At 39.4% G+C, this 22,959-nt stretch overlaps 2 protein-coding genes across 2 annotated transcripts; both read left to right on the top strand.

Moving 5' to 3' along the window:
• Window positions 1–492: 492 nt before the first annotated feature.
• Window positions 493–12,055, top strand: ppp2r2aa (protein phosphatase 2, regulatory subunit B, alpha a). Its single transcript, XM_062417433.1, has 10 exons — window positions 493–765; window positions 1,134–1,211; window positions 3,046–3,143; window positions 3,365–3,530; window positions 3,737–3,849; window positions 5,600–5,777; window positions 6,778–6,942; window positions 7,091–7,260; window positions 7,461–7,552; window positions 7,981–12,055. Exons 1-10 carry the CDS (start codon window positions 759–761, stop codon window positions 8,258–8,260), a joined length of 1,347 nt encoding a protein of 448 aa, XP_062273417.1. The 5' UTR covers window positions 493–758; the 3' UTR covers window positions 8,261–12,055.
• A 1,370-nt stretch (window positions 12,056–13,425) lies between these two features.
• bnip3la (BCL2 interacting protein 3 like a) lies at window positions 13,426–17,806 on the top strand. Its single transcript, XM_062417800.1, has 6 exons — window positions 13,426–13,508; window positions 14,632–14,902; window positions 15,000–15,081; window positions 15,173–15,279; window positions 15,358–15,507; window positions 15,723–17,806. Exons 1-6 carry the CDS (start codon window positions 13,457–13,459, stop codon window positions 15,769–15,771), a joined length of 711 nt encoding a protein of 236 aa, XP_062273784.1. The 5' UTR covers window positions 13,426–13,456; the 3' UTR covers window positions 15,772–17,806.
• The last annotated feature ends 5,153 nt before the right edge of the window (window positions 17,807–22,959 follow it).

Raw genomic sequence — 22,959 nt, 5'->3', positions numbered from 1 at the left:
GTGGCAGCTGCAGGTGCCACCGGAAGTCTCAAACATTAAATTAAGTTTGTTTTAATGTGTATTTTAAAATATAAACATGTATTTAATTTCCCTATGGTTCTATTATTAATAATATTACGGATATATGACTGTTTTTAGTTACAACTTTCATTAAATCTAAAATAGAAATACATTTTTTTAAGTTAAATAACAAAAACCTGCGTGCGCTGGCGAGTTCGATTTCAATCACTACAGCAATCCACACGGGCGGAGTTTAGCCAGTACAGGGTTTTCTTTAAAAGTCTTAATGACTTTTCATTGAAAATTAAACGTGCTATGAATCAATTAAAGACGTTGTCTCAGTGAAATGGAAAAATGAGCGCTGACGGCTCAGGGATCAGTCAGGATAACATTTCCCGGTGCGCTCTCGCCGCGCTCCCTGTCGGCTTGTTGCTCGCTGAACCACTGAACGCCGCCCGCGTTGCGCCATTTTGAACGTGAATGCAGGGAGAGGCAGAGGCGAGGGAAACCTCAAAGTAAAGTGCAAAGTCTAAAAATCAGCACTGCAGGCTGTAGTTTACTTCGTTAGGTTGGAAACTGGTTCGTACTGTCTGTTTCCACTGTACCGGGCACTTGTGACTTCTTCCGACTAACCAGCAGCTCCCAGACGTCATTCCTCCACTCCTCCTCGGGCAGAACCAGCCAGCCGACCCGGGTCAGCACTGCTCCAGTCCGGGGCCCGAGCCCGCTACAGACCCGCTCTGTCCTAGCCGCTCAACATGGCAGGTAAAACCCGAGAGCAGAGGCCGCCCGGCTGTGAGAGGTGTCCTTATTATACAGCACATTACGGCGGAGTTTAGCACAGATGTGTTTGTTGTTCTTTCTGCTCTGAATAACCAGCTAACAGCTAGCTACTCCCAGATGCTAGTGTGTGTAAGTGACAGTATGAAAGTGAGCGTTTTGCACAGTGGATATCTGAACAAGCTTGAACTACTAACAGTAGCATTTAAAACTAACAGATGTAACTACTGTGAAGTCAATGTGTGGTCTTGTTCATATAATACTGATTTTAGCCACGTTAGCACCGGGCTAACGCGTGTAAAGTTGTCTCTGATGGTGGTTGTGTATTAAACATGGGTCCGTGCCTCCTGCAGGGGCCGGCGGTGGGAGCAGTGATGTGCAGTGGTGCTTTTCTCAAGTCAAAGGAGCCATAGATGACGATGTTGCTGAAGGTAAGTCCATGTGATTGTCACATAACATTTGCTAGCATGCACTGTATGACTGGCATCCTGTGCATACTTGTGTTTGAAGTTTCTAAATGCTGCTGAGTCCAACTCTTTATTTATGCACAAGTTTGAATATGTGTTTAGTTCAGTAGGCCTGCTACAGCTCACCCTGTCAGCTTGTTTGGCATATTTCCTATAACTATGAGTTGCAACTTGTAAAATTACCAAGCATCAAAACTGTTGTGCAGGTTTGTACTTTTGTAGCAAAAATACATTTACCAAGCAGGTAGGAAGTTATTGAAGCATTGCATTTGTTTGGTAGAGGAATCGGTTGGCCAGAAAACCCAGAGTGCATTACAGTCCTTAAAGTCTCTGGTAAAATCTCTTTAAAAAATAGCTCAGGTTGTGAGATGCTCTAGACTAGAAACTGTAAGGGTCCCTTCAGTCAAGACACAAATACACAAATAGTGCTTTCCCACATACTACTCGTGGTATTGCAAATAGTTTTGGTTCTTTTGGGAATTATACTGCAAATGTGAAACAATGGAGGTAATTGCTTTTGTGGTGCTCAAAATATTGCAAAATAATTACAGTAGAAATAGTTCAGTGGAAAACCATTGACTCAGCAATCTGTTGATTTTCGTTAGAAACAAACAACCTGTTTCTGTAAAGACCCTTTGATGTTTTCCAGCTGTCTTCATGGCTAGAAACATTGTGTTAAGTGTCAAATGTTTCTTTTGTTTTTGGAGAACTGACCCAAAAATTTAAACAAGTCATTCTGATCTACGCTAGTGACTAGTCGTATTGACAATATATAATAATAATATAGTCTTGCAGTGCCCTGGTCTATACTTTTGAGTTACTTCTAACAACCATCTGTAATTTATGCTGAACTTTAGTCTTCAATATCTTGCAGTGCAATAGATCATTTTCACTTAGTACATGGGATGCTTAATGGAAATACAGTGATAGGGTAGGTAGGTGACATGAGCATGTAGCTTTCACCTGCATATGAAAGTCAAGTGGTGGGTGGTACCTGCCCCTTGTCCCATTGTCCAATGATTGAGTTCACAAGGGCCTGAAACACTTATGTTTACAGTACACCGTGGACTTATTTGTGTGTAAAAGACTACATAGCTGTTTACAGTAAGCTTCTCCCGCGAACAACTATAAATGTGAGCTTCTCCTTGTGTCAATACACAGCAGACTGAAGACTACAGGCTACAACAGTGTGCTGTTTTTATTTGACTCCTGCAGACATCCTCTCCCCTCTTTTGTTTCGTATGAGAGCTTGTATGGAGTCAGGTCGTATCAGGCACTTTGTGTGCTGTGTTAAAAGAGGAACAAGTCCGTTGCCTATATTAAGGGTAGCTATCGCCCAGAATAGTGCCAGGCTGTTAACAGGGATTGATTGTTGTATTGTGGGATTTGATGAGAATGCTTGCCTTTGAAAAGTGCTGCGTAGCTGCAAATGGCAAGTTTTTTTTAATCCTCTGATGAGGGTTGGTTGACTTTCAGTTCCACTACACCAAAACATGTATGCCAATGCTCCTCACTGTACGTTCACCATGGTTGACACTGTTTTCACCCGTCTTTCATAGGAGGCCAAAACAAGAGCAAATGTACTGTACCTCTTTGGCCGCTGGAGGAATTTTGTGTATCATTGGGGAGAAATGAAGCGTTCATCTAGAAAATTTTGCAAACCAGTGCAAAATATTTTAACATTGAACTCGCCTCAAATTTACACAACAGTACAGAAGCGGATTCAATTCTGCAAAAATGGCACTATGTTAAAAAAAAAAAAAAAGGAGATTTTCTAATCACGCTACTTTATTGACAGCTGACATCATATCTACTGTTGAATTCAACCACTCTGGGGAGCTACTAGCCACTGGGGACAAGGGGGGCCGTGTTGTCATCTTTCAACAGGAGCCAGAGGTAAGTCACATCATCTCATATGATATAAATGTGTTCAAACAGTGCAAATGTTGTCTTTTACATTTAATAATTTCCTAAATGATCGCAAGCAACAACAAAAAAAACACAGCTGTCTGTGCTCTTCCGTCATACATAAAGTTTTGACTCAAACTCTCACTATAGGTCTATTTCTCTCGTGATAAGACTTGAACTTAACTTTTTGATCTGTTGTTGCTGTTCAGAGTAAGAATCAGCCGCAGTGCTCTGGAGAGTACAATGTTTACAGCACCTTCCAGAGCCACGAGCCTGAGTTTGACTACCTGAAAAGCCTCGAGATTGAAGAGAAGATCAACAAGATTCGATGGTTGCCTCAGAAGAATGCAGCACAGTTCCTTTTGTCTACAAATGGTCAGTTAACTACTGTATTATACGTGAGCAGATGCACTGTTGTCTCGTAAATGTTTTAATTTTATTTTTAGTTGGTGACATTTTAGTATTATTAAGCTAACACCAATAAAACCTGTCCGTCGGTTCTTTGGAAACGGTATCGATGAGTCACTTTATAACAATTGTTTCATCTGTTCTTCCTTATCTCTGCTTTCTCTTGTTGGTAGACAAAACCATAAAGCTGTGGAAAATTAGTGAGCGTGACAAGAGACCTGAGGGCTACAACTTGAAGGAAGAAGATGGCCGATACAGAGATCCAAATTCAGTCACAGCATTACGGGTGTGTATACATTGACAGAATACATATATTTCAACTATGTTTCAGTCTGCAATATGAATGATAGGTAAACTACTGTTGAGGTTCTGTTCTTACTTTCCATTCATTTGTTCCATAAATAAATGGAACGTAAGGAAACAAACCTGTTTGAAAAAAATATATTAAGCTTTGTTGTAAGTTGCCTAAATTACCCCACATGGATGGTAGTAGCAGTTCATTCAGTTGATTGTACTTAGTCAGCACTGTGGATTCTGTGTTTATTGAATACATTTTATATACAATTTTAGATCAGTTGCATTGCACTTAAAAGACACACCTTTAACACGATTTTTTTTCATTGAAAAGTGGGGTGCGTCCTATAAACCAGTAAGATACAGGGAGAGGTTGGATCTGGATATGTTTATAGGTATGTAAAAGGCCGTCCACGATAAGAACAATAACCCTAACTATAACAATAAACATAACAATGTGAGCATCCACACTTATGAACTATAACTTCCTGTAAACAGCGGTCAAGCACGGTCTGTGCGCTCCAGCTGTGTCTGCAGCTGATGAAAATAGACTATTGATGACCCGTTACTGCTTTATGTTGTTCTGAAAAGGAAAAAAGAAAACCAGGCAGGTTCCCAAGGCGGGTGCTGATTCAGTGTTTTGTTCAGAAGTATTTCGGGACATTAGTTGCTGTGATATTTCAGTATTACCGACCAAATGCAGAATGCAAACTGATGTTGAAGTGTGATGTACAAAAGCGCACAGATGAGCAGCTTTTATTGAGCTGTGGCAGCTACACACAGTATGAGCACAGATCTGAAGCCTCAAAGATTCACTAACTTTGTTGTTTTTCCACTGGATGGAAGAGCAGATGATGCTTTGTTTGACTCTGGGACTGTCACAGAGTATGAGGACAGTGTGCTTGGTGAGCCTTGCAGCGAGTTTTTGGGACTTGAGTGAGCACACAGCTACACACTGTAGCCATTAACCATTAACCCAATACATTTTTTCAGGTGTAATATGTGTGTTTTGATTGTGTTTCAAATAAAATTAGACTGAAAAAGTTTTGGAGTAACTTCTATTAACATATGTGTTTATAAATTAATAGCTACTGGTTCATTCAAATAATCCAGACCTTAATAGAAAAGCGTTTTTCCAAGCATGAGACCCCCCAAAATAGACTGCGTCTTATACACAGGTTTTTACAGTACTCAATTTGCACTCTTCTGCAGTTGTTTTCAGTTGTTTTTCATTCATACAAACATATTGACTTGTAATACCAGCAGAAGGTGGAAGTAATAACGTTAAATACGGCCCCATTCTTGCAATCACTGCAATACAAAGTATCAATCATTGTTATCAGTTACACCTCTGTTTGAAAAGCCACAATGTCGAATGTGAAAATGGTCTATTTAGCTTTAGTTTCAACCCAGGTTTTAACCTCCAGTCATGTGCTTCCCCAGTGAACCACTGATCTATAATGATTGAATAGTTTCCAAATATAGCCCCAGTTTAACAGACCGGCCTGTTACACTGAGTCTCTTTGTTTTATAAAACAGTTATTGTTACTGTTTACATCAGTATCCCTGAAACCTTTTTTTTCTTCACTCTGCCAGCAAAATCTGCCTGATGGAGAAAAATTGCTACCTTTTTTCCTTTTGGAAACTTAGAGATTTTCAAAATGGAGGATAACATGATGACCACATAATCTATTGTGTTCTACACAAAAATAGAGCGAAGCTAACCCAGCCCGTCTCCTCAGGTACCAGTATTCAGACCCATGGATTTGATGGTGGAGGCCAGCCCCAGACGAGTGTTTGCAAACGCTCACACCTACCATATCAACTCCATCTCAGTCAACAGTGACTGTGAGACCTACCTGTCTGCAGATGACCTTCGTGTTAACCTCTGGCATTTGGAGATCACTGACCGCAGCTTTAGTATCCTTTTTTTTTTACACTCTATCATCAATGATAGTTCAGTGACTAATGATTTTTCCCCAACAGGAATGATGATGCAGATGTATGAGTGGACGAAAATATCACAGTGTCATTTGTTATACCACCACTAGATGGTGCAAACAATTTTTTTATATTCAGGGTTTAAATTAAAGCTGCAGTTGGTAAGTCTTACAAAAGTAACTTTTTGTCATATTTGCTAAGACTGTCACTATGTAAAGACAGCATTACATGAAACTAGTAATCAAAAAACAGGCTCATTTAGCCCCACCTACTGTAAATTGCCAGAATCCACTGATGGACAAAAAGAACCAATCAGAGCCAGGATGGTGTCTGATTGCATGTCTGACAGCTGTCAATCACTGCTCACGCACACAGCCCCCTCCCCCTTCCTTCTCAGCTTGGTCAAGCTCATATCTCCGAGAGCGGCTTCAGGAGCATAGAGAAAGTAATGGCACAGCAACAACCATCAGCGAGGACAAAACTACTGATACCTCCGTTACCAACAACAGCATACACGGTAGCTTGCCGTCGCGCGCACGTCAGCCTCCTCTGGGGGAGGGACTTTGGAGACAGGGCAGGAGTGCAGCGGAGAGGGAGGGGGAGGGATCTGAAAGTTGTACTTCTTCAAATTTGATGCTAAGTCCTCTCTCTCCTCAAAGTTACCAACTGCAGCTTTAAGAAAGTTGAATTTGTACTCCTGACCGCAAGGCTGTTCTAATGTTTTAGTCCTGTACTAAGTTAAACATATGACTCTCAATTACAGGTTACTGTCCTTAATATCTGAGGGGAGGCACCTAATTAACCCAAGAGTGGCTGCTATCGATGGAATTTTTATGGTTGATTACTATGAGCCACATACATAACTATACCTACAAATATTTTGTGACCTAGGGACATGAAAAAAATGTTGAGCCACTGGGAAAATGTAAGTATTGTAAAATGTCAGTTTATTCCTTTTACCTTAACCTCACTTCTTCAGATATTGTTGACATCAAGCCAGCTAATATGGAGGATTTGACAGAAGTGATCACAGCAGCAGAGTTTCACCCCAACCAGTGCAACACTTTTGTGTATAGCAGCAGCAAGGGCTCCATCCGTCTATGTGACATGAGGGCGTCAGCGTTGTGTGACAAGCATGCCAAACGTGAGCAGAATTCATTGAGGCTGTGTACATATATAGACAATTAATCATGAAAATAAAACTGAATTGTTTGTATACAGCATGAAATTTGTAGATGGAGTTTAAGGTAGCTTGAGTATAATAATGACACGCATCCACTTTTTTTTCTAAGTGTTTGAAGAACCAGAGGATCCAAACAACCGCTCATTCTTTTCTGAAATCATCTCATCCATTTCTGATGTGAAGTTCAGCCACAGCGGTCGCTACATGATGACCCGCGACTACCTGTCTGTCAAAATCTGGGATCTCAACATGGAGAGCCGACCTGTAGAGACGTATCAGGTCTGTAACTGTTGCCATGTTTAGACTAAAGTAATAATGCTGCTTCAGTTCTTGCAGGTGCATAAGACCAATGTCATTCTGCTGGTTTTCCACAAGAGGGAGGTGTTTTTGAAAGAAGTCCTAATCTTGTCATATTATTTTCTTCCTTGCACATTTTTGGATTGTAACTACAGCTCCTCTTCATCACTTTCTTCTAACAGGTTCATGAATATCTCAGAAGTAAGTTGTGTTCACTGTATGAGAACGACTGCATCTTCGACAAGTTTGAATGCTGTTGGAATGGGAACGACAGGTGGGCACCATTTATTTATTTGTTATCAATTTTTTTCTTATGAACTGCTGCTTCAATTTTTAAAGCTATTCAGCATTTCTGGAGGTCATTGTGGTTTCTGTTTATCATGTCATAGGAATTTCTCAGAAATGCCTATACAACATGCACAAATATTTTGGCTGACCTCTTTTATGTCGCCACTGAAACCAGCCTTATCAATAACTGTGGTTATCTGCTCAGTGCAGGGTGTAAGGCTACGCATGATTCGGTTTGGGTGGTTTGAAATGCATACTGTGCATGCTCCTGGTTGTAGTCAGTGACAGAACAATAATAATAATACACTCTTTCATCTTTAAATGTATTATCCTTATGAAAATATGGTTTACCATCCAGGTTGACAGTTGAGATAAAAGTTGAGACTTGCTCACTCACACGTTGTCTCTCTGCAGCGTTGTGATGACCGGTTCCTACAACAACTTCTTCAGGATGTTTGACAGAGGCTACCGGCAGGACGTGACTCTAGAGGCATCGCGGGAGAACAGCAAACCACGGTCGGTGCTGAAACCTCGCAAAGTAAGCACAGGTGGGAAGCGCAAAAAGGATGAAATCAGTGTAGACAGTCTGGACTTTAACAAGAAGATCCTCCACACTGCCTGGCATCCTCTGGACAACATCATCGCTGTGGCCACCACCAACAATCTGTACATATTCCAGGAAAAACTGAACTAGCATTAGATGAACCACTCAGATCCCAGTTTCTGCTTTAGCCCCACTGCTCTGATACCTGCATTAAAAAAAATCTGTCTTTGGCTAAATCCTCAAGTCTGCACAAGATCTGATCGATTATTTTAGTATTGAATGTGACAAGCACACAGTATATCACTGCAGGCCATCAGCAGGGTTTGTAGATCTCAGTCCAGACTTTGGGATTTGGTGTCATAGTAGTCCTCCAGTAGGAGCTCTCCATTTATCCAACTGCAACTCCACTACATCCCAAACCAAAGGGAAAATGTGTTAAACACACATATTTGGCTAGTTTGTTTCTTCTTTTTTTTTCGTGCCATCGTGACATAATTCATCTGTATGTCATAGCTACTAATTGTTAAAAGTTTTTGTAGCTACCATATTTTATTAGTTTGAATAGGAAATTATTTTTACTGTTTATACATCTTTCTGTCACAAAGTTCCTTTTTGTACTGGTCTGAAGCACTGCTAATACGAGCTGTCAACACTCCATATTTGCCCCGAGTATTTGTCAAGTTGCCAAGTTCACTCACCACTCCTAGTAGGTTTATGCTGTTATAAGGCCATTCTAGTGTTTTCTCATGTTTAGCTCATTCTCTGCAAAAAATGTGTTCTTTGCATTACTGCCAACCTTTCTCCATTGCATACTCATATTTATTAGATTGTTTTCTTACCTTAAAGGCAGCCGCTGGTTTACATGAATTTCTTTACAGTAAGAAAATCAACTTACATTTTGTTCTCCTTGTATTAATCACTGTAAATGTTTGGTGACAGTGTTGTTATCCTCTGATATCTGACACTTTGATGTAAACAGAAACCACTTTATTTTCAAAGACATAATGAAAGCCAGTTTCAGTATATCCTTTTAAAACATCCATGTTTTAACATTTTGGGTTAGTTTGTGTTAGAATCACAAGTACATCAGCATCAGTTGTTTTTTTAAAATCCTGCTCTCAGCTGCATCATCATCATCAACTGACAAAATGTATACAGATATAGATAACTGATCTCAAGGAAGTTCCAACACTGTAAGCTGATTTTAATAATGTATAGAAATGGCTACTTTTTGGACAATGTTGGCAGTAATGAATATGTCATTTTCTAGTTAATGGGCGAGACCTGTGTAGGTCTTGAACATACACAACAAGAACACAAGAATGGCATGCACGCACACACATTCAGCAGGTTTGCGGTTTAGAGAGGTGAATGGGAGCTAACCATGCCAAAGTAACCAGTCCTCTACACTCAAGTTATAATCATATAAAGCTGTCTTGCAGATGAGGTGCCCCTGGTCAGACTAATGACCCTTGCACATGTATGGACCACCTTAAAATGCTCAGGACAAAAGCTTATTATATACGTGGAAGAGCGTGATGTGGCCTAATTCTCTCGTGGTCTGTGGTACCAAAGTTGAGTGCTGCTGCCAGCTTCCCCACAAAGCCCGTCGTGTTGTTGCTGATTGATCGATCACTTTGCCCTTTGGTTCTAGATTCTGTTTGTAGTTTTTTTTTGTTTTTTTTGTTTTTTAATGACGTTTTGTACTGTACCTGATAAAACAGAAGAAGAATCACTTTAGCTGATTTATTTTTGTATAAATTAAGGCAATTGGATTACAGTCTGATCACTGTAGTTTCTTTAGCTGTCTATCTCGGACTGATTGTAGATGGAATGTTGCCTGATCAGGTGATCTGTTTTTGTCGTATGACTGCGTCGTGCCACTCGTTTTGGCAGGTGTTTGTTTGAAAGCTAGACTTTTTTTGTGACATCGAAAGAAGTGTGTCGTTTCTGACGTGGGACGTCCAAAGACAAGTATTTTCAGGTGTCAGTACCTCTGTAGTCATAAGCACTATAACAGTTTATTTTTTTAATTTGGCTGACTGTAACTGATGTTGATGTAGTACTTATTTAGATGCTTCAGAGTTAGATTCTGAGTTCATTTTGTTTCTTAACGTTCTGTTTTTGTGCCATGGTTTTGTTTATGAATCATTTTTGCTTGCTGTGAAAGAATAGGCCCTTGTCGGCCTTAATGGGAAAGGCATTTTTAGTCAAACATAAAATTAACAATCTTAAAACTGTCAAATCAAGTTTTCTCTAAAGCTAGTTAAGTCAATTGACTAGGCAGAGTTACTGATTATGAATAATTGTATGAAATGTTTTCTCTCTCCTGAAGCAGGTGTAGCTCACTTATTGATTTGTTTATTTAAAAGGAGGATTTGTGAAGCACTTGGTCTGCAGATTGATGTATGGAAGCTGTCACTAATGACTGCAGTGAACACGGGGAAGTACTTCGAAAATTAAATGTATTGTTTCTCTGCTACGCTATGCTTAAGTCACACCCTGCCATTTCTCTTTTAGAGCAAACAGGTTGATTATAGCACAGGTTTTTTTTCTCCTCTTTCTGAAAATACTGTTTAATGACATAAAGCCATTGAATCAGGGCATGAAACTTACTGGTCCATTGGATCATATTCATGTAAAATTAAGGTGTCACTTTTACCTTAGACAACTGATTTCCAATCACTAGGACGCCACTAAAATAACCATCTCCACAAGGTGGTGTTAAGCTACTGTTGAGTGTCACTTCCTCAGGGCTCTGGGTAATGTCCTCTAGTTATGAGACACTTTTTTTTTCTTTTTTTTTTTCTAATTTTGCAACCTTTTCCAAAGGCTTTTCTTTGTCTGATGCAAGAAAATGTGTCGTATGTACAAGTATAAACCTGCATAATGTGGATCCTTTGACCCATTCCACTGTCAAGCATGATCTAATGTTTTAGTCACCAAACAAGAAGATTTATCCATTGGACAATATGAGTTCAGTCTTGAGATCAAACTTGTTCTGTTATCCATCCAAAAGAAGCTTTTATTCATGTCAATGTTGAAATAATTTAGTATACTTCTAAAGATCTGTTGAAAGATGTGAGAAATGTGGGGAAAAAAACAAGAATCTGTATAAAAATAGTATTAGATCAGAATCTGCAAGTTTCCTTCCTGAAAAGTTTTGTGAAATAATGTTGAAATCAACATCTTTGAACTCACAGCAGAAATGATTATCAGACTGTATGAGTGTCAGACATACAGTAACACAACAACATTGAAATCATTCATTCAAACATATTTACACAGTCACTGACATTTGTAAAGACTAAATGACTAACCAGTAATCTTTTTCACTTTCCCCTCATATTGTCTTCATAGCTACTGTTCAAGGCTGTGGTGAAAACCACAAAAATGTTCAAAAGAACCCGGTTGCCTTTCTTAAAGCATTAAGAAGAAATAAGATAATCAAGTATGTTTCTTGAACTTTCTGGCGTGCCAGACAGGAGACTGCTCAGGGGAATTTACCGCTGCTCTGTGATCAAAACCTTGTACCTTCAAGAAAGCAGCTTTTCGCGACTTTATTAAAAAACTTCCTTATTTCTACAACGGCTTTTGAATTGGTTTCCTGAGCTTTGGGTTAACTAAAACATCTACATGAAAACTGTCTACGTTGGAGTTATGAGGTTTTTCCACTTAGAGCAGCATTATATACATGTCTAATGTATCACAGGAGTTAAAACAAAATGCACTTTTATTTTTGTGAATTTCATTAATTTGTAAAAGTATGTTTTTTTGTTTTGTTTATTTCTTTCAAGGGGCTCTTGAATAAAGATTGTAGGAGAGTTTTGGTGATCTGTTTAGGGGGGAAAACTACAAATGGTTCATTGTACAGCTATGTTTCTTTGTCAAATGGAATAAAGTACAATTTAGATGAAAAATAATAGAGAATTTGAAACCTGAGTTCCGAATAAAATGATTTATTTACTTGCTTTATGAATTGTTTTTATAAGAGAAATAACTATAATGTTAAGTGAGGAAATCTAACAGGTTATATAGATCAGATGCACTGCTGGGCTTTTTAAGACTTATTTCATCACAGGCAGAGTTGCAACAGTACTTTCAACAGTCAAAATGTTGTCATATCCTGCCAGTGTTGGCTGATGGCGCCGCTTTAACTAAAATTATTATAAAAGAATGTGTTTACAGCAGCAACACTGCAAATTACTTCTTGCTGCAATCCTGATTGCCCTGGACGTGGTCATTTATCAAAGATGTAGTACCCAGCCATGAGAGGTTAATAGCACGTCCAGAGTGCAGAGGATTAGTTTAGCATCATCTTCCTCTTTGAAGCAACATGTTGATGTTACCTGCTGTTTACTACTGTACATGATAGTGTATATTTATTAAAAGACATTATCTTTATATACAAAACCAGTGCCCCGATTACAGTGTGGCTTACAATGTATCATGGTCAGCATATCCAAAAGTGATCCATTCGTAACCAACAAACAGAGCCTTTTTATGGTGCTGAAGTAAGGGGTGGTATGCTGCTTTCTCCTGCCAATTCAGCAGTTATCTGCAGAGAGAGTGATGGTAGGTTAGTGGGGCCAGTCTTACCACTATCATCAGTCCTGCAAGTCTTGTACCCCTTAAAAGGCTGGATACTTCTACACAACCATACTGTAAATCCCCTGGATATAAATGGCCACACATTCTTCAAAACTAAATTTAAATTTTTACTGTTTCCATGCAATAATATGTACTAAAAACTTAAATAATCACTGCTTTTGTGAAAGGTGACTATTTTGATCTCTAATAAAAACATATTTAATAGAAAAATAAAAATGCCCGCCTGCAGTCACTTGTCTGTTCATATTTTGACAGTAGACTGCATACAAATAAGTATCTTAATACACAGTCCACAGTCTGCACCATAGACTGAATAAATAAATATATCTTCATATACAGTCCACAGTCTGCACCATAGACTGCATATAAATATTATATATTTATACAGTCCACAGTCTGCAGCATAGACTGCATATAAATAAATATATCTTAATACACAGTCCACAGTCTGCAGCATAGACTGCATATAAATAAATATATCTTAATACACAGTCCACAGTCTGCAGCATAGACTGCATATAAATAAATATATCTTAATACACAATCCACAGTCTGCAGCATAGACTGCATATAAATATCTTTATATACAGTCCACAGTCTGCAGCATAGACTACATATAAATAAATATATCTTTAAACACAGTGTATGGTCTGGACTCTGGAAAGACTTGGCACATGCGCACACCGCAGTTTGTCTGCGTGTCATGTTGATGAATGCTGAAGCTGGGTAGTCAACATGTCCACCGCTGCTGCTCAACACAACAATAACGAAGAGCCCGGGCTTCACGGTACGTACCGTCCCCAATGTTTCTGTGCTCCTCGTTACAAATGCAGCTTTACATATTCATAAGGAGCGCGCTTGTTTTTGACAACAATTGTGCTTTGAAGATTTTATTGTAAAAGTTACATCGCGTACGGAATTTCCTCTTCTTCTGGGAGGGGTGGAAAGGGTGATGTTGTTTTACGTAACCGCAAGATAGCCAACTAGATCGCACAATATTTTTGACTGATGGGTTGGCAGCCAATCAAGTACACAAGTTAGCGTTGGGTGGGCTCTAGCCCAAATGAAAACAACTTTGGGACAAAGGACGAAATAAATACTGTTGGTATTATTTTTTTCTTTTCTTAGTGACTTAAATGTATCCGCTTCCGAGTATATTCCAGTTGTCTTTTTTGACAAGTCACTCTTCCTAAATAAATATCAATTTCGAAGGAAAACAATGGTAGGATGTTAGCCCTAGTCCCTGCACAGTCACAGCTCCTAGAAAAACACATTTCAACTCTAAACTGGCACAGGGTGTGTTCAGGCTTGAATCGATACACACTATCTTTCAGAACCAGATATATTAGCTGGGACAGAAAACTGGGACATGTTTCATATGTGACAACCTTTTATATACAGTCTATGGTGACAACACACACAGCTGGAACGGCGACATGCCTGGGCAAACTGTCCCCCACTACAGTTATGCAAGACCTCATGAGAGCTGCACCTAACCCTGATGACAAAGTCGGCTATAATGGTTCATCCGATTATGCACAGATAGGCACGTCGTCGAATAACAGAGAAAGATTAAATTATATTTTTAGCGAGACTAAAACGGGAAATAAAGGGCGTCTCTTGGTATCATGAGGTTTTCATTCTGTGCTCATCCAAGCCCTCTGGCTGCAAGAGATTGCATAACCCCCTCCTGTCTGGAAAAAATGTGCAAGCTGTTTGTGGGGCAGTGGCACAAAGAAATGCATGCTACCATGGATGCAGTGCACAGCCAGTTCATTTGAATGCAAAGTGTCAATGGTGCAGGAAATGTAGGTCAGCTGTTTCTGTGTGGTAGGACATGTTCTGGTGTCCAGTTTGCGCTCAAGTGTAATTTCCTTTCCTTCCTTCCTCTTCACCCTTCTGTTGTCAAGGCTCTTGGGTTGAGTTGGAGCTGAATGGGAACACAGGGGCCCAGCGCACACAGACCAACCAGCTAATGATCCCTGCAGCAGACCAAATAAATGCAAATGATGGCATTAGTGAAACTCTGCCAAACTTAGATGTGGTGCCTGAGGCTGATGAAACCCTGATCGGAGGGCTAGAGCATGTTCCATCGTCCTCCTCTATCCACAATGGAGACATGGAAAAGATCCTCCTGGATGCACAGCATGAATCCAGCCCGAGTAGTTCATCCTGTGATAGGTAAGATTAAAGACCCTCGAGCTCTATAAAGCTCATACAGTGTGTTTATGTTGTAGCGTCATGTTGTTGTTTTTTTAACCTCAATGTGTTGACTCAGTCCCCAAAGGCCACCGAGTCCAGATCAAGATGACGGTCAGATAACTTTTGATGTGGACATGTCCAGCCCGAGAGGTAGCCAGGTAAAACACATACTCAACCCTAATGCTCAGACCCATTTAAGCTGTTTTCATTTGACCTTACATCCTAATTGAGCCACCTCCACATTTACAGTCAGAGGAAGATGGTCCAGAGAGGGACAGAGAGGAAGACATCCTGATGAACAAAGAAGTAGACTGGGTCTCTGATTGGTCCAGCAGACCGGAAAACATCCCACCAAAGTAAGCAGGCTTTTATTGTTTGATGATGTCATTTAGTGTCATGAATTGATTGTAATGTCAATTAATTATTCTTCTCAGGGAATTTCACTTTAGGCACCCCCGACGTTCAGTATCTCTTAGTATGAGAAAGAGTGGAGTCATGAAGAAGGGGGGCTTCTTCTCTGCTGAATTCCTCAAAGTCTTCATCCCCTCTTTACTCATCTCACACATTCTTGCTCTTGGCATCGGGTAAGTCTGAATTCAAACCACCCAGAGAAGAAACAGTATGTGCTATATTCAAAAACAGACATAACAGAAAGCCTAGCATTTGCTCTGACAAAATAATTTCTTGTCTTGCTTTTCTGTTAGTTTGGCATTTTAATGACTCGCCATGTGCCATAATGGCCATTATAGTATCCTATTTTCTGAACTTGTTTCATTTTCATGCTTTTTTTTTTTTTTAGGGTGTACATCGGAAAAAGAATTGCCACAGCCTCCACCAGCTCTTACTGAGTAGAAAATGAAGCAGTGCCCTTATGTTCTCCTGTCTACAAGTCTCTCAACCATCCTCCCGTAGCCAAGCTGTCTCTGCATTCGTTGTACGCCCGCATCGCCTCCCCAATCAGCATTCAATTCTGTCACATTGTAGATGTAGTTATATCTATACACATTACATAATGTGGTTGCACTCCTTCACATTTTGACACAGGGCAACACTGTATCGAACAATTGGCACCAACTTGAATCCAGTAGGTAACGAACGCTGTTCAGCTAAAAAATATGTGACACGGATTTGATGTCAGGGGGCTTAAGGGTTGGGGATGTTTTTCAGAAATTTCCCTCCTTATTTCAATGTTATGTCATGAAAAATCTGGCCTTCTCCAAAGCTGCATCTCTCTGCTGGTCTCTCAGCAGGCAGAGTGCATGAACCAAAAAAATGTGTCGTATCTGCAATACAAACAAAATTAATTGGCTCTGGGAAGAGAAAGGACTTTTATCGCCTTAACTTTTTTGAGCTCAACTTTCAAGGTGCAGACATTGGGAAGAAAAAATAAAACGATGCTGCACAGTGGGATTAGTTTTTCAATTCCACAAATTTTTCAGAAGTTGTATCATATTATCTCCTGTGGGTTTTCTTTTTAAAGCTTTGTTTTTTGAAGGTTGGAAAGCTTAAATGCTGATCTAGTATGTAGCTCCAAAAGTTTCTGTTGGGGATTTGAGTTTAATATGGTAGTGAAATTTAGGCCGGAAGGCAATTTACCAGGCCATATGCTATTTTTATTTCTTTTTGCCTACATATCTTCTTCTTTAATACATAATATAGCAGCAAAGGCAAAGTGCCAAATTCTTTCACCACTGCACATTGGTGATTTATCTTAGACTCTTTTTTGATTATTTTTTTCTGATATGTTTAGATATTTAAATATGTAGATGTGAAAATAATTTAAGCTGTGATCTGCCCCATGTAATAGAAACCTTTTGACATTGTATAATTTGTTTATACATTGATATTAATGCATATTATACCTTATGCATTGTGGCAGTGTCAGTGATGTGTTTTTGCTGTCATTTAATTGCTTAACCGTGGTGGCAGAAACCACCACATAAGAAGGTATTTCGAGGGGCCTCATTGAAGAGTGTTTTCTGATTTTACCTAGATTTCACTGTGCAATCATTTCAAACAGTATGATACAATAAAACATGTACAGTGTCTGTAGGACCTCCAGAAAGACGAAATGTGAGAAGCGTCTCCTGAAGTAAATGCATGTGATTTGTGTTGATTGATGCTGATTAATTGACTGGATGATTCGTCTCTTTGTGTTTTTTAATGGATAACATCATAATAACATGAATAATCAATAACCATAATGTACAATATTGGCAGCATTGGTTTTAAAGCACTCAACAGGCATCTAGGATTCAGTGCATTACATAACTCATACTAACCCATAAACTGTGCATCTCATCATAATGAGCTTGTTTACAGTTGATAGGTGTTTAATACGCAGCATTTTGGAATTTGAATAAAGTTTGTACTTCATACAGTGGCTGAGATATAAATAACAATGAAGTGGATGGAGCACCATAGACTTTAATGTATTATATAGGTCACAAGAACTCATTAAATGCACATATCTTAATCATGTTCTTCTGCACAACTGCTAGTAAGCAGCAAAGAGGAAAGTGAAAATTTTAAATTGACTTTGTAAAGGATATAGAGGATAAATACAGTTTTGTCTATGGAGTTTTGGTAATTATTTTAACTAAATTAACACATTTACCAAAAAAATTGGACAGAGTAAGTACAGTATAAGAAGAATGACAGAATGGGTGTAATTGCTGCATGTCTAGATAGGATGATCACGCAGGCCCTCTCTTTCTCCTGCCCAGCAAAATCGGGTATCTCCACTTCTGTATGCTCCTCTAAATTAATGTCCTCCGCTTCCAATTTTAATAAGATCTTTAAACTTAATATCCATTCGCTCCTGTGGTAACCTCTCTATGTTAACGTACCACAATCAAGCCAAAATAAACTCGGATAAATTCATATTACTTATTTTCTTGTGTTATTTGCTAAATCTGTTTTTAAAAAGCCTCAAAGTATCTACTGTACATGTACTTGTAACAGGGTTTTTTTAACAAGGGAGGATTTGTTGAGAGCAGCTCTCTTTTTTTCATGTTCACACTCACAGTTGCACACAAACATCTGGATGCTGCCTCATGCAACCACAGTGGGCTAAGGCTCTTGTTCAAGAGTTCCGCAGTGGGAGTAATGAGAGACGGCATATGCCACTTTTTAACTATCCCCACACAGATTTATTGGTTTCTTACCTGTAGGACACTAACAAGCAAATCTTTGTATATTTCATTGTGTTGCATCAGAAAGGCCAGGGTTTGCCTTTTGACTGCATATGACCACTGCCACTTTTTTTTTGGCCCGACAGATCAAACATTGCTTGTTCATAGGTGAAAGTATGAAAATAAATGATTATTCAAGTGATATGTCAAATTTAACTCAAGCAGGGCTAACAAGGAGACAATGATCAAGGTGTCTGCTAGGATGAGATGCTTTTTTCTATTCCTATTGGAAAACTATAAGAAAAAAAGGATTACATAGAACAGAGGTGTCCAAACTATTCCATAAAGGGCCAGGTGTCTGCAGGTTTTCTTTCCAACCAAGCAGGAGCACATCAGATTTGACTCATTTAATCAACTGAACTCAGTCTTCAGACAGTTGATTGGTTGAATTGTGCTCTTGATGGATTTGAACAAAAACCTGCAGGCACACGGTCCATTGACCGAGAAACAAAATAAATGAAGTGGATATCCAAGGGATCCACATCACTGCAGAGATGGTGCATTTTGTACAGTGACTACATTTTTTATAATATTGACATATGGTGTCGAGGACAAGAAACCATATAACTAAAGTATTATTGTTGTTTCGTTTCCCAGTGTCATGTGGATTTACCTGGTCCTGCTCCACGCTGGTCTGACCTGCCACGGTCAATTAAAGAGGTGATGCTTTAACCTGTTTTCCCCCAAAACATCAAAGAAAACATGGGAGCGCTGGCTGAGCAGGGTGGGGTAGTGCGCATGCGCGGTACCTCTTTGTGGCCCTTCGCTGCTTGGTTCTGGTCTGGTCTTCTGGAACCTTTTCGAGCAGTAAATCCAAGGATAGGACTGTTAGGCAAACGTATAACTACTCGTTTGACATTTTTTGCTAGACTGCACCTTGCAAACTGTCATTACTCTCGAATCAGACAGCTCAGGGCGTCGACTGGTTGACAAGTAGAGCATCCATTCATCCTTTTCATTGGCAGCTGAGGTTTTCCAGTCCAGCTAGCTAGCGTTAGCAGCTGTGTCAGAGGGATACTCAAAATGTCGGGTTACCAAGGAAAGAAGAACATCCCAAGAATTACAGTGAGTATTATTTCTGCATTTTGATTGCTTCATTTTTTTAATGTCTCAGTGCTGGTGTGTTTTTTAAAGCTGTGGTGAACCTCAGGATTAAAGCAAAAGCTAGCCCACCGCTTAGCTGTAGTCTCCATTCATTTACACTGCAGCCCTGCTTCAGCTTCACATATCGAGAGCCTGGGATGAACAATGATAACCAGCCAGTGGGTCTGCAGCAAGCTCTTTTGACAAGTTTGGTATTTTTCTATATATTAATAATGATGAACACTGATTATGAGCTTGCAGTAGCTCGTTCCTCCTATTTAAGCTGCAGGCTGCAGCATTCCTCATCAGTCCATCCCTGCCAGCATCCTCAGTTTGTAGGGTGTAGATAACAGGTTTATGTGCAGGACCTTTAGTTTCATCTACTCATCCTCCATCCTCCATCCTCCCCCCCAACCACCCACCTATTAGTGATATTTTGTCTTTTGCAAAAAATCTTCCTAATATTGCAGAAAGTATAGCTTTTGTTATTTAACCTTGATTATGTGAAATATTGTTGGAAAGAATAGATTTGTTAATCTGCTTTGTAGTGCAGATTTTCATCCAGAGAGCACTAAATGAAGGGCCTGCAGTAGGGGATGTAGTGGTTGTAAAAGAAGTAAAACCTCCTTGTAAAGTAGGTCATTGGACAGCATCCATCCAAACCTTTTTCCCTAAGCTTTCGTCATGCAGCTGGTAAAGCCAGAGCTGAGCTGAAGTATATAGACCGCAAATGCTTTAGAGGGGACCTATTGTGCTTGTCCATATTTTCAGTCATATACACATGTATGTAAAATGTTACAATGCTGGACGTTCATATTAAAAAAAAACAACAAAGTGTTAAATAATTAAGTAACGTGTCCCTGTGAGCAAAAAGCAGAGGCTTCTGACTGCTTTGAACGGTTGGTTTCCAACAATTTTTCTACTTTCAGCCCGAGCCAACGTCAGCTCGTGATGAATTTCTTTGTATGGTCAGTGTCCGTGTGCAACTTCCGCTCTGCTAACATTATGGTGTTTTTCCATTGTTTTGGTGGGAGTCATGCCGAGCCATGACTTGTGTTGATCTGGCACGCTGTGAGTGTTTTTCCATTGCTCAGCAGGCAACGTGAAATAAGTAGTGTACCTGTTGGAGGTGTGGTAGTTGTCTGCAACTCTTCATCAAACATTGTCATCACTGGCTGTTTCTACTTATCTACTTCGTACTATTCCTCACTGCATTATTTCTAACTGATCCAAAGAACAAAGAGCTCCAAATATCTGACATATCTCTATATATTGTTGGTTTTTAGGGCCCAAAAGAAGCACTGTTCAATTCAGTTAGGAACATGTTTCATTTCCTGTACATTCTTCACAATAAGAGTCTCCCATTATTAAGTCATTTAAAGGCTTTTTATATGAAGTGGTAAAGCTGCAAATGTTGGGTTTGCATTGGTGGTAGCTCAGCACAACTCTGATACTACTGCCCCACAGCAAGCTTCCAGAAAGCTGGTCAATCAGAACAGTGTGGGCTATCAGGAGGAGGGTCTCAAATCATGTGTTGCAGAGAAAACGCAAGTCTTACGATTCATTTGAATGGGGGTAGTGCTGTTAGGCTGCGGGGGTTTTGGCCACAGCAGCATTGGCCTGCAATGAGAAAATTGTTCCAGAGTCAGCTTTTGGAGAAACACATCTGACGTCACGCTGCAGTGGCCAATCACAGCCAGTGATCAGAGTGATCAGACCTCTACAACCCTGGAGGACATTTCTCTTCGTTAGATGAGGTTAAAAGTAAAGTTGGAATTTGCTGTCAGCTTTCCAGACTTGTTTTAGAAAAGACGAGAGAGAGAGCTGAATACACCAGTGAGAGAAAGAGAGAGTAGCTGTGGTCGAGGGAGCTAGAAAGTGAATTAAATCGATAAAACATTATTTTCTGATTGTTTCACAGCTGTTATGTTCTAGAGTACGATAAACACGCCCACACCTACACACTCCTCCGTCCAACCCTGCGGTGGTGCACTGCACCACCTGATTTATTCTGAATACAGCCTTAAAGAGACAAGAGCTAAAATTGCCTGTTAAGAAACAGGATGAACTGACATGCTGTAGTTTTTTGAACTGTAAATTGTGGATTCCAAAAACAAAAATTAGCGTTACAAGTCCCCTTTAATTTAGACTGCCCTGTGATCTGTCTTTCTACATTCTAAACATTATGTACTGTATGTAGCTGTCAGGCCTCTCTCATAGGTGGAGGCAATGTTATGAACTCATAGACCCGAAATCCCAGACACAACATGCATACGGCAGCATGCCCCCAGACACACACACACACACACACACACACACTAGACACCACTTAAATGAAGCGCATACAGTAGTTTCACACTGCACAGCTTTGCATAAAGCATCAAAATCAACACCTCAACACCAATAACTGAATTCTTTAATATCACCTTCATGTTTGCTCCTTCATAGTTTATCTTTTGTGCAACCATATTGCTGGTGCTGAAAATATTCTGAGCAGATTAATGACAGAATATTAACAGGATTAATAATGAGTACTTTTTAGTCAGTTAATAATAAAAACAACTGTAGTAACCTCTCTTTGTTTCTTGTCATAGATTAATAAAACATAGGTTTATTTGGCTTCTAATGAGATTAAATAAGAAATATAAAATATGTTTTAGCAACTTGTAACAGACATTTTTATTAATTTTCTATTCACTATAATATTAAATTAAGTAATTTATAGTGATTTTTAGTCCTTAATTGATTCAATAAAGATGATAGTGCTGCAAAAGCAACATGTTCTGTTTATTCTGATTAGCATGATTGCTTTCGTATCACATAACCAATGATAAAGTTGTTTATACAACAAGTAAATCATGTTTTATTCATGCAGATTGTGTGTAAAGTATGTAACACACAGTGAGTACTTCTATTTATAGTATAGGCTACACTGCTTGACACCTGAGCCCTCTGCTAAATATATTTAGTTCTTAGAAATCAATTTAGTTAAATGACTTTTGATCACAGGATTAATCACAACGGTTTGTATTCAGAGAAGCGTATATATCTATGTTCATTCTGATACGTTCATTCAGGGAGTTTAGAAGTACAATTTAGATCCTAGAGAAGTACAATCTTTTCTAGCCACAACTTGTATAACATATATGTCCCCGCTGTCCACGTTCCGCCCACTTTGGACATTAGAAACGGAGTGTTTGCTGCTGTGAGGTTTATAGTCTTTGTCTTCACTCGCTTTCCTTCCTGTCCTCTGAGACCCCAGGAAGCCTTTAGGAGAAGTAGGCCAGCCTCGTGTGCCCTCCTTCCCTCTCATACAGGTGGAGCTAATGATGCCACTCATGTTTGTGCTCTTCCTTGAGCCAGTCTGTCATGCATCATTTCCAAACTATATGTAATGTTAACTAAATCCTATAGGCTAACTATACCCAGTTATTCCACAGGATGAAAAGTTAAACATAGCCTAGTTTTCATATGAGCAGTGTTGTGCTTGTTTGCAGTGTTACAACCGCAGTAAAAACTCTAGCAAACTTGGACTAGTTCCTTTTTAGAGCCTGATCAATTTATCAGACATTTTCACCTCAACACAGTTATTACTGTATATATTGATATTCCAAACATACAGTATGTTTAACGTATGTTAGTAGACAATTCTACAGTAAGATGTCTCCCTTAATCATTTTTTAAAATATGATATCAGTTTTAGGCTAAAAATCCTGTATTAGTCATTTTGTGCTTTGTGGGTGATGTGAAATGCTTGCT

This window comes from Scomber scombrus, chromosome 4, assembly GCF_963691925.1.
Source record: "Scomber scombrus chromosome 4, fScoSco1.1, whole genome shotgun sequence".
Lineage (NCBI taxonomy): Eukaryota > Metazoa > Chordata > Actinopteri > Scombriformes > Scombridae > Scomber > Scomber scombrus.
Note: the sequence above shows the minus strand (reverse complement) of the source record. Positions and strands in the feature narration are given on the sequence as shown.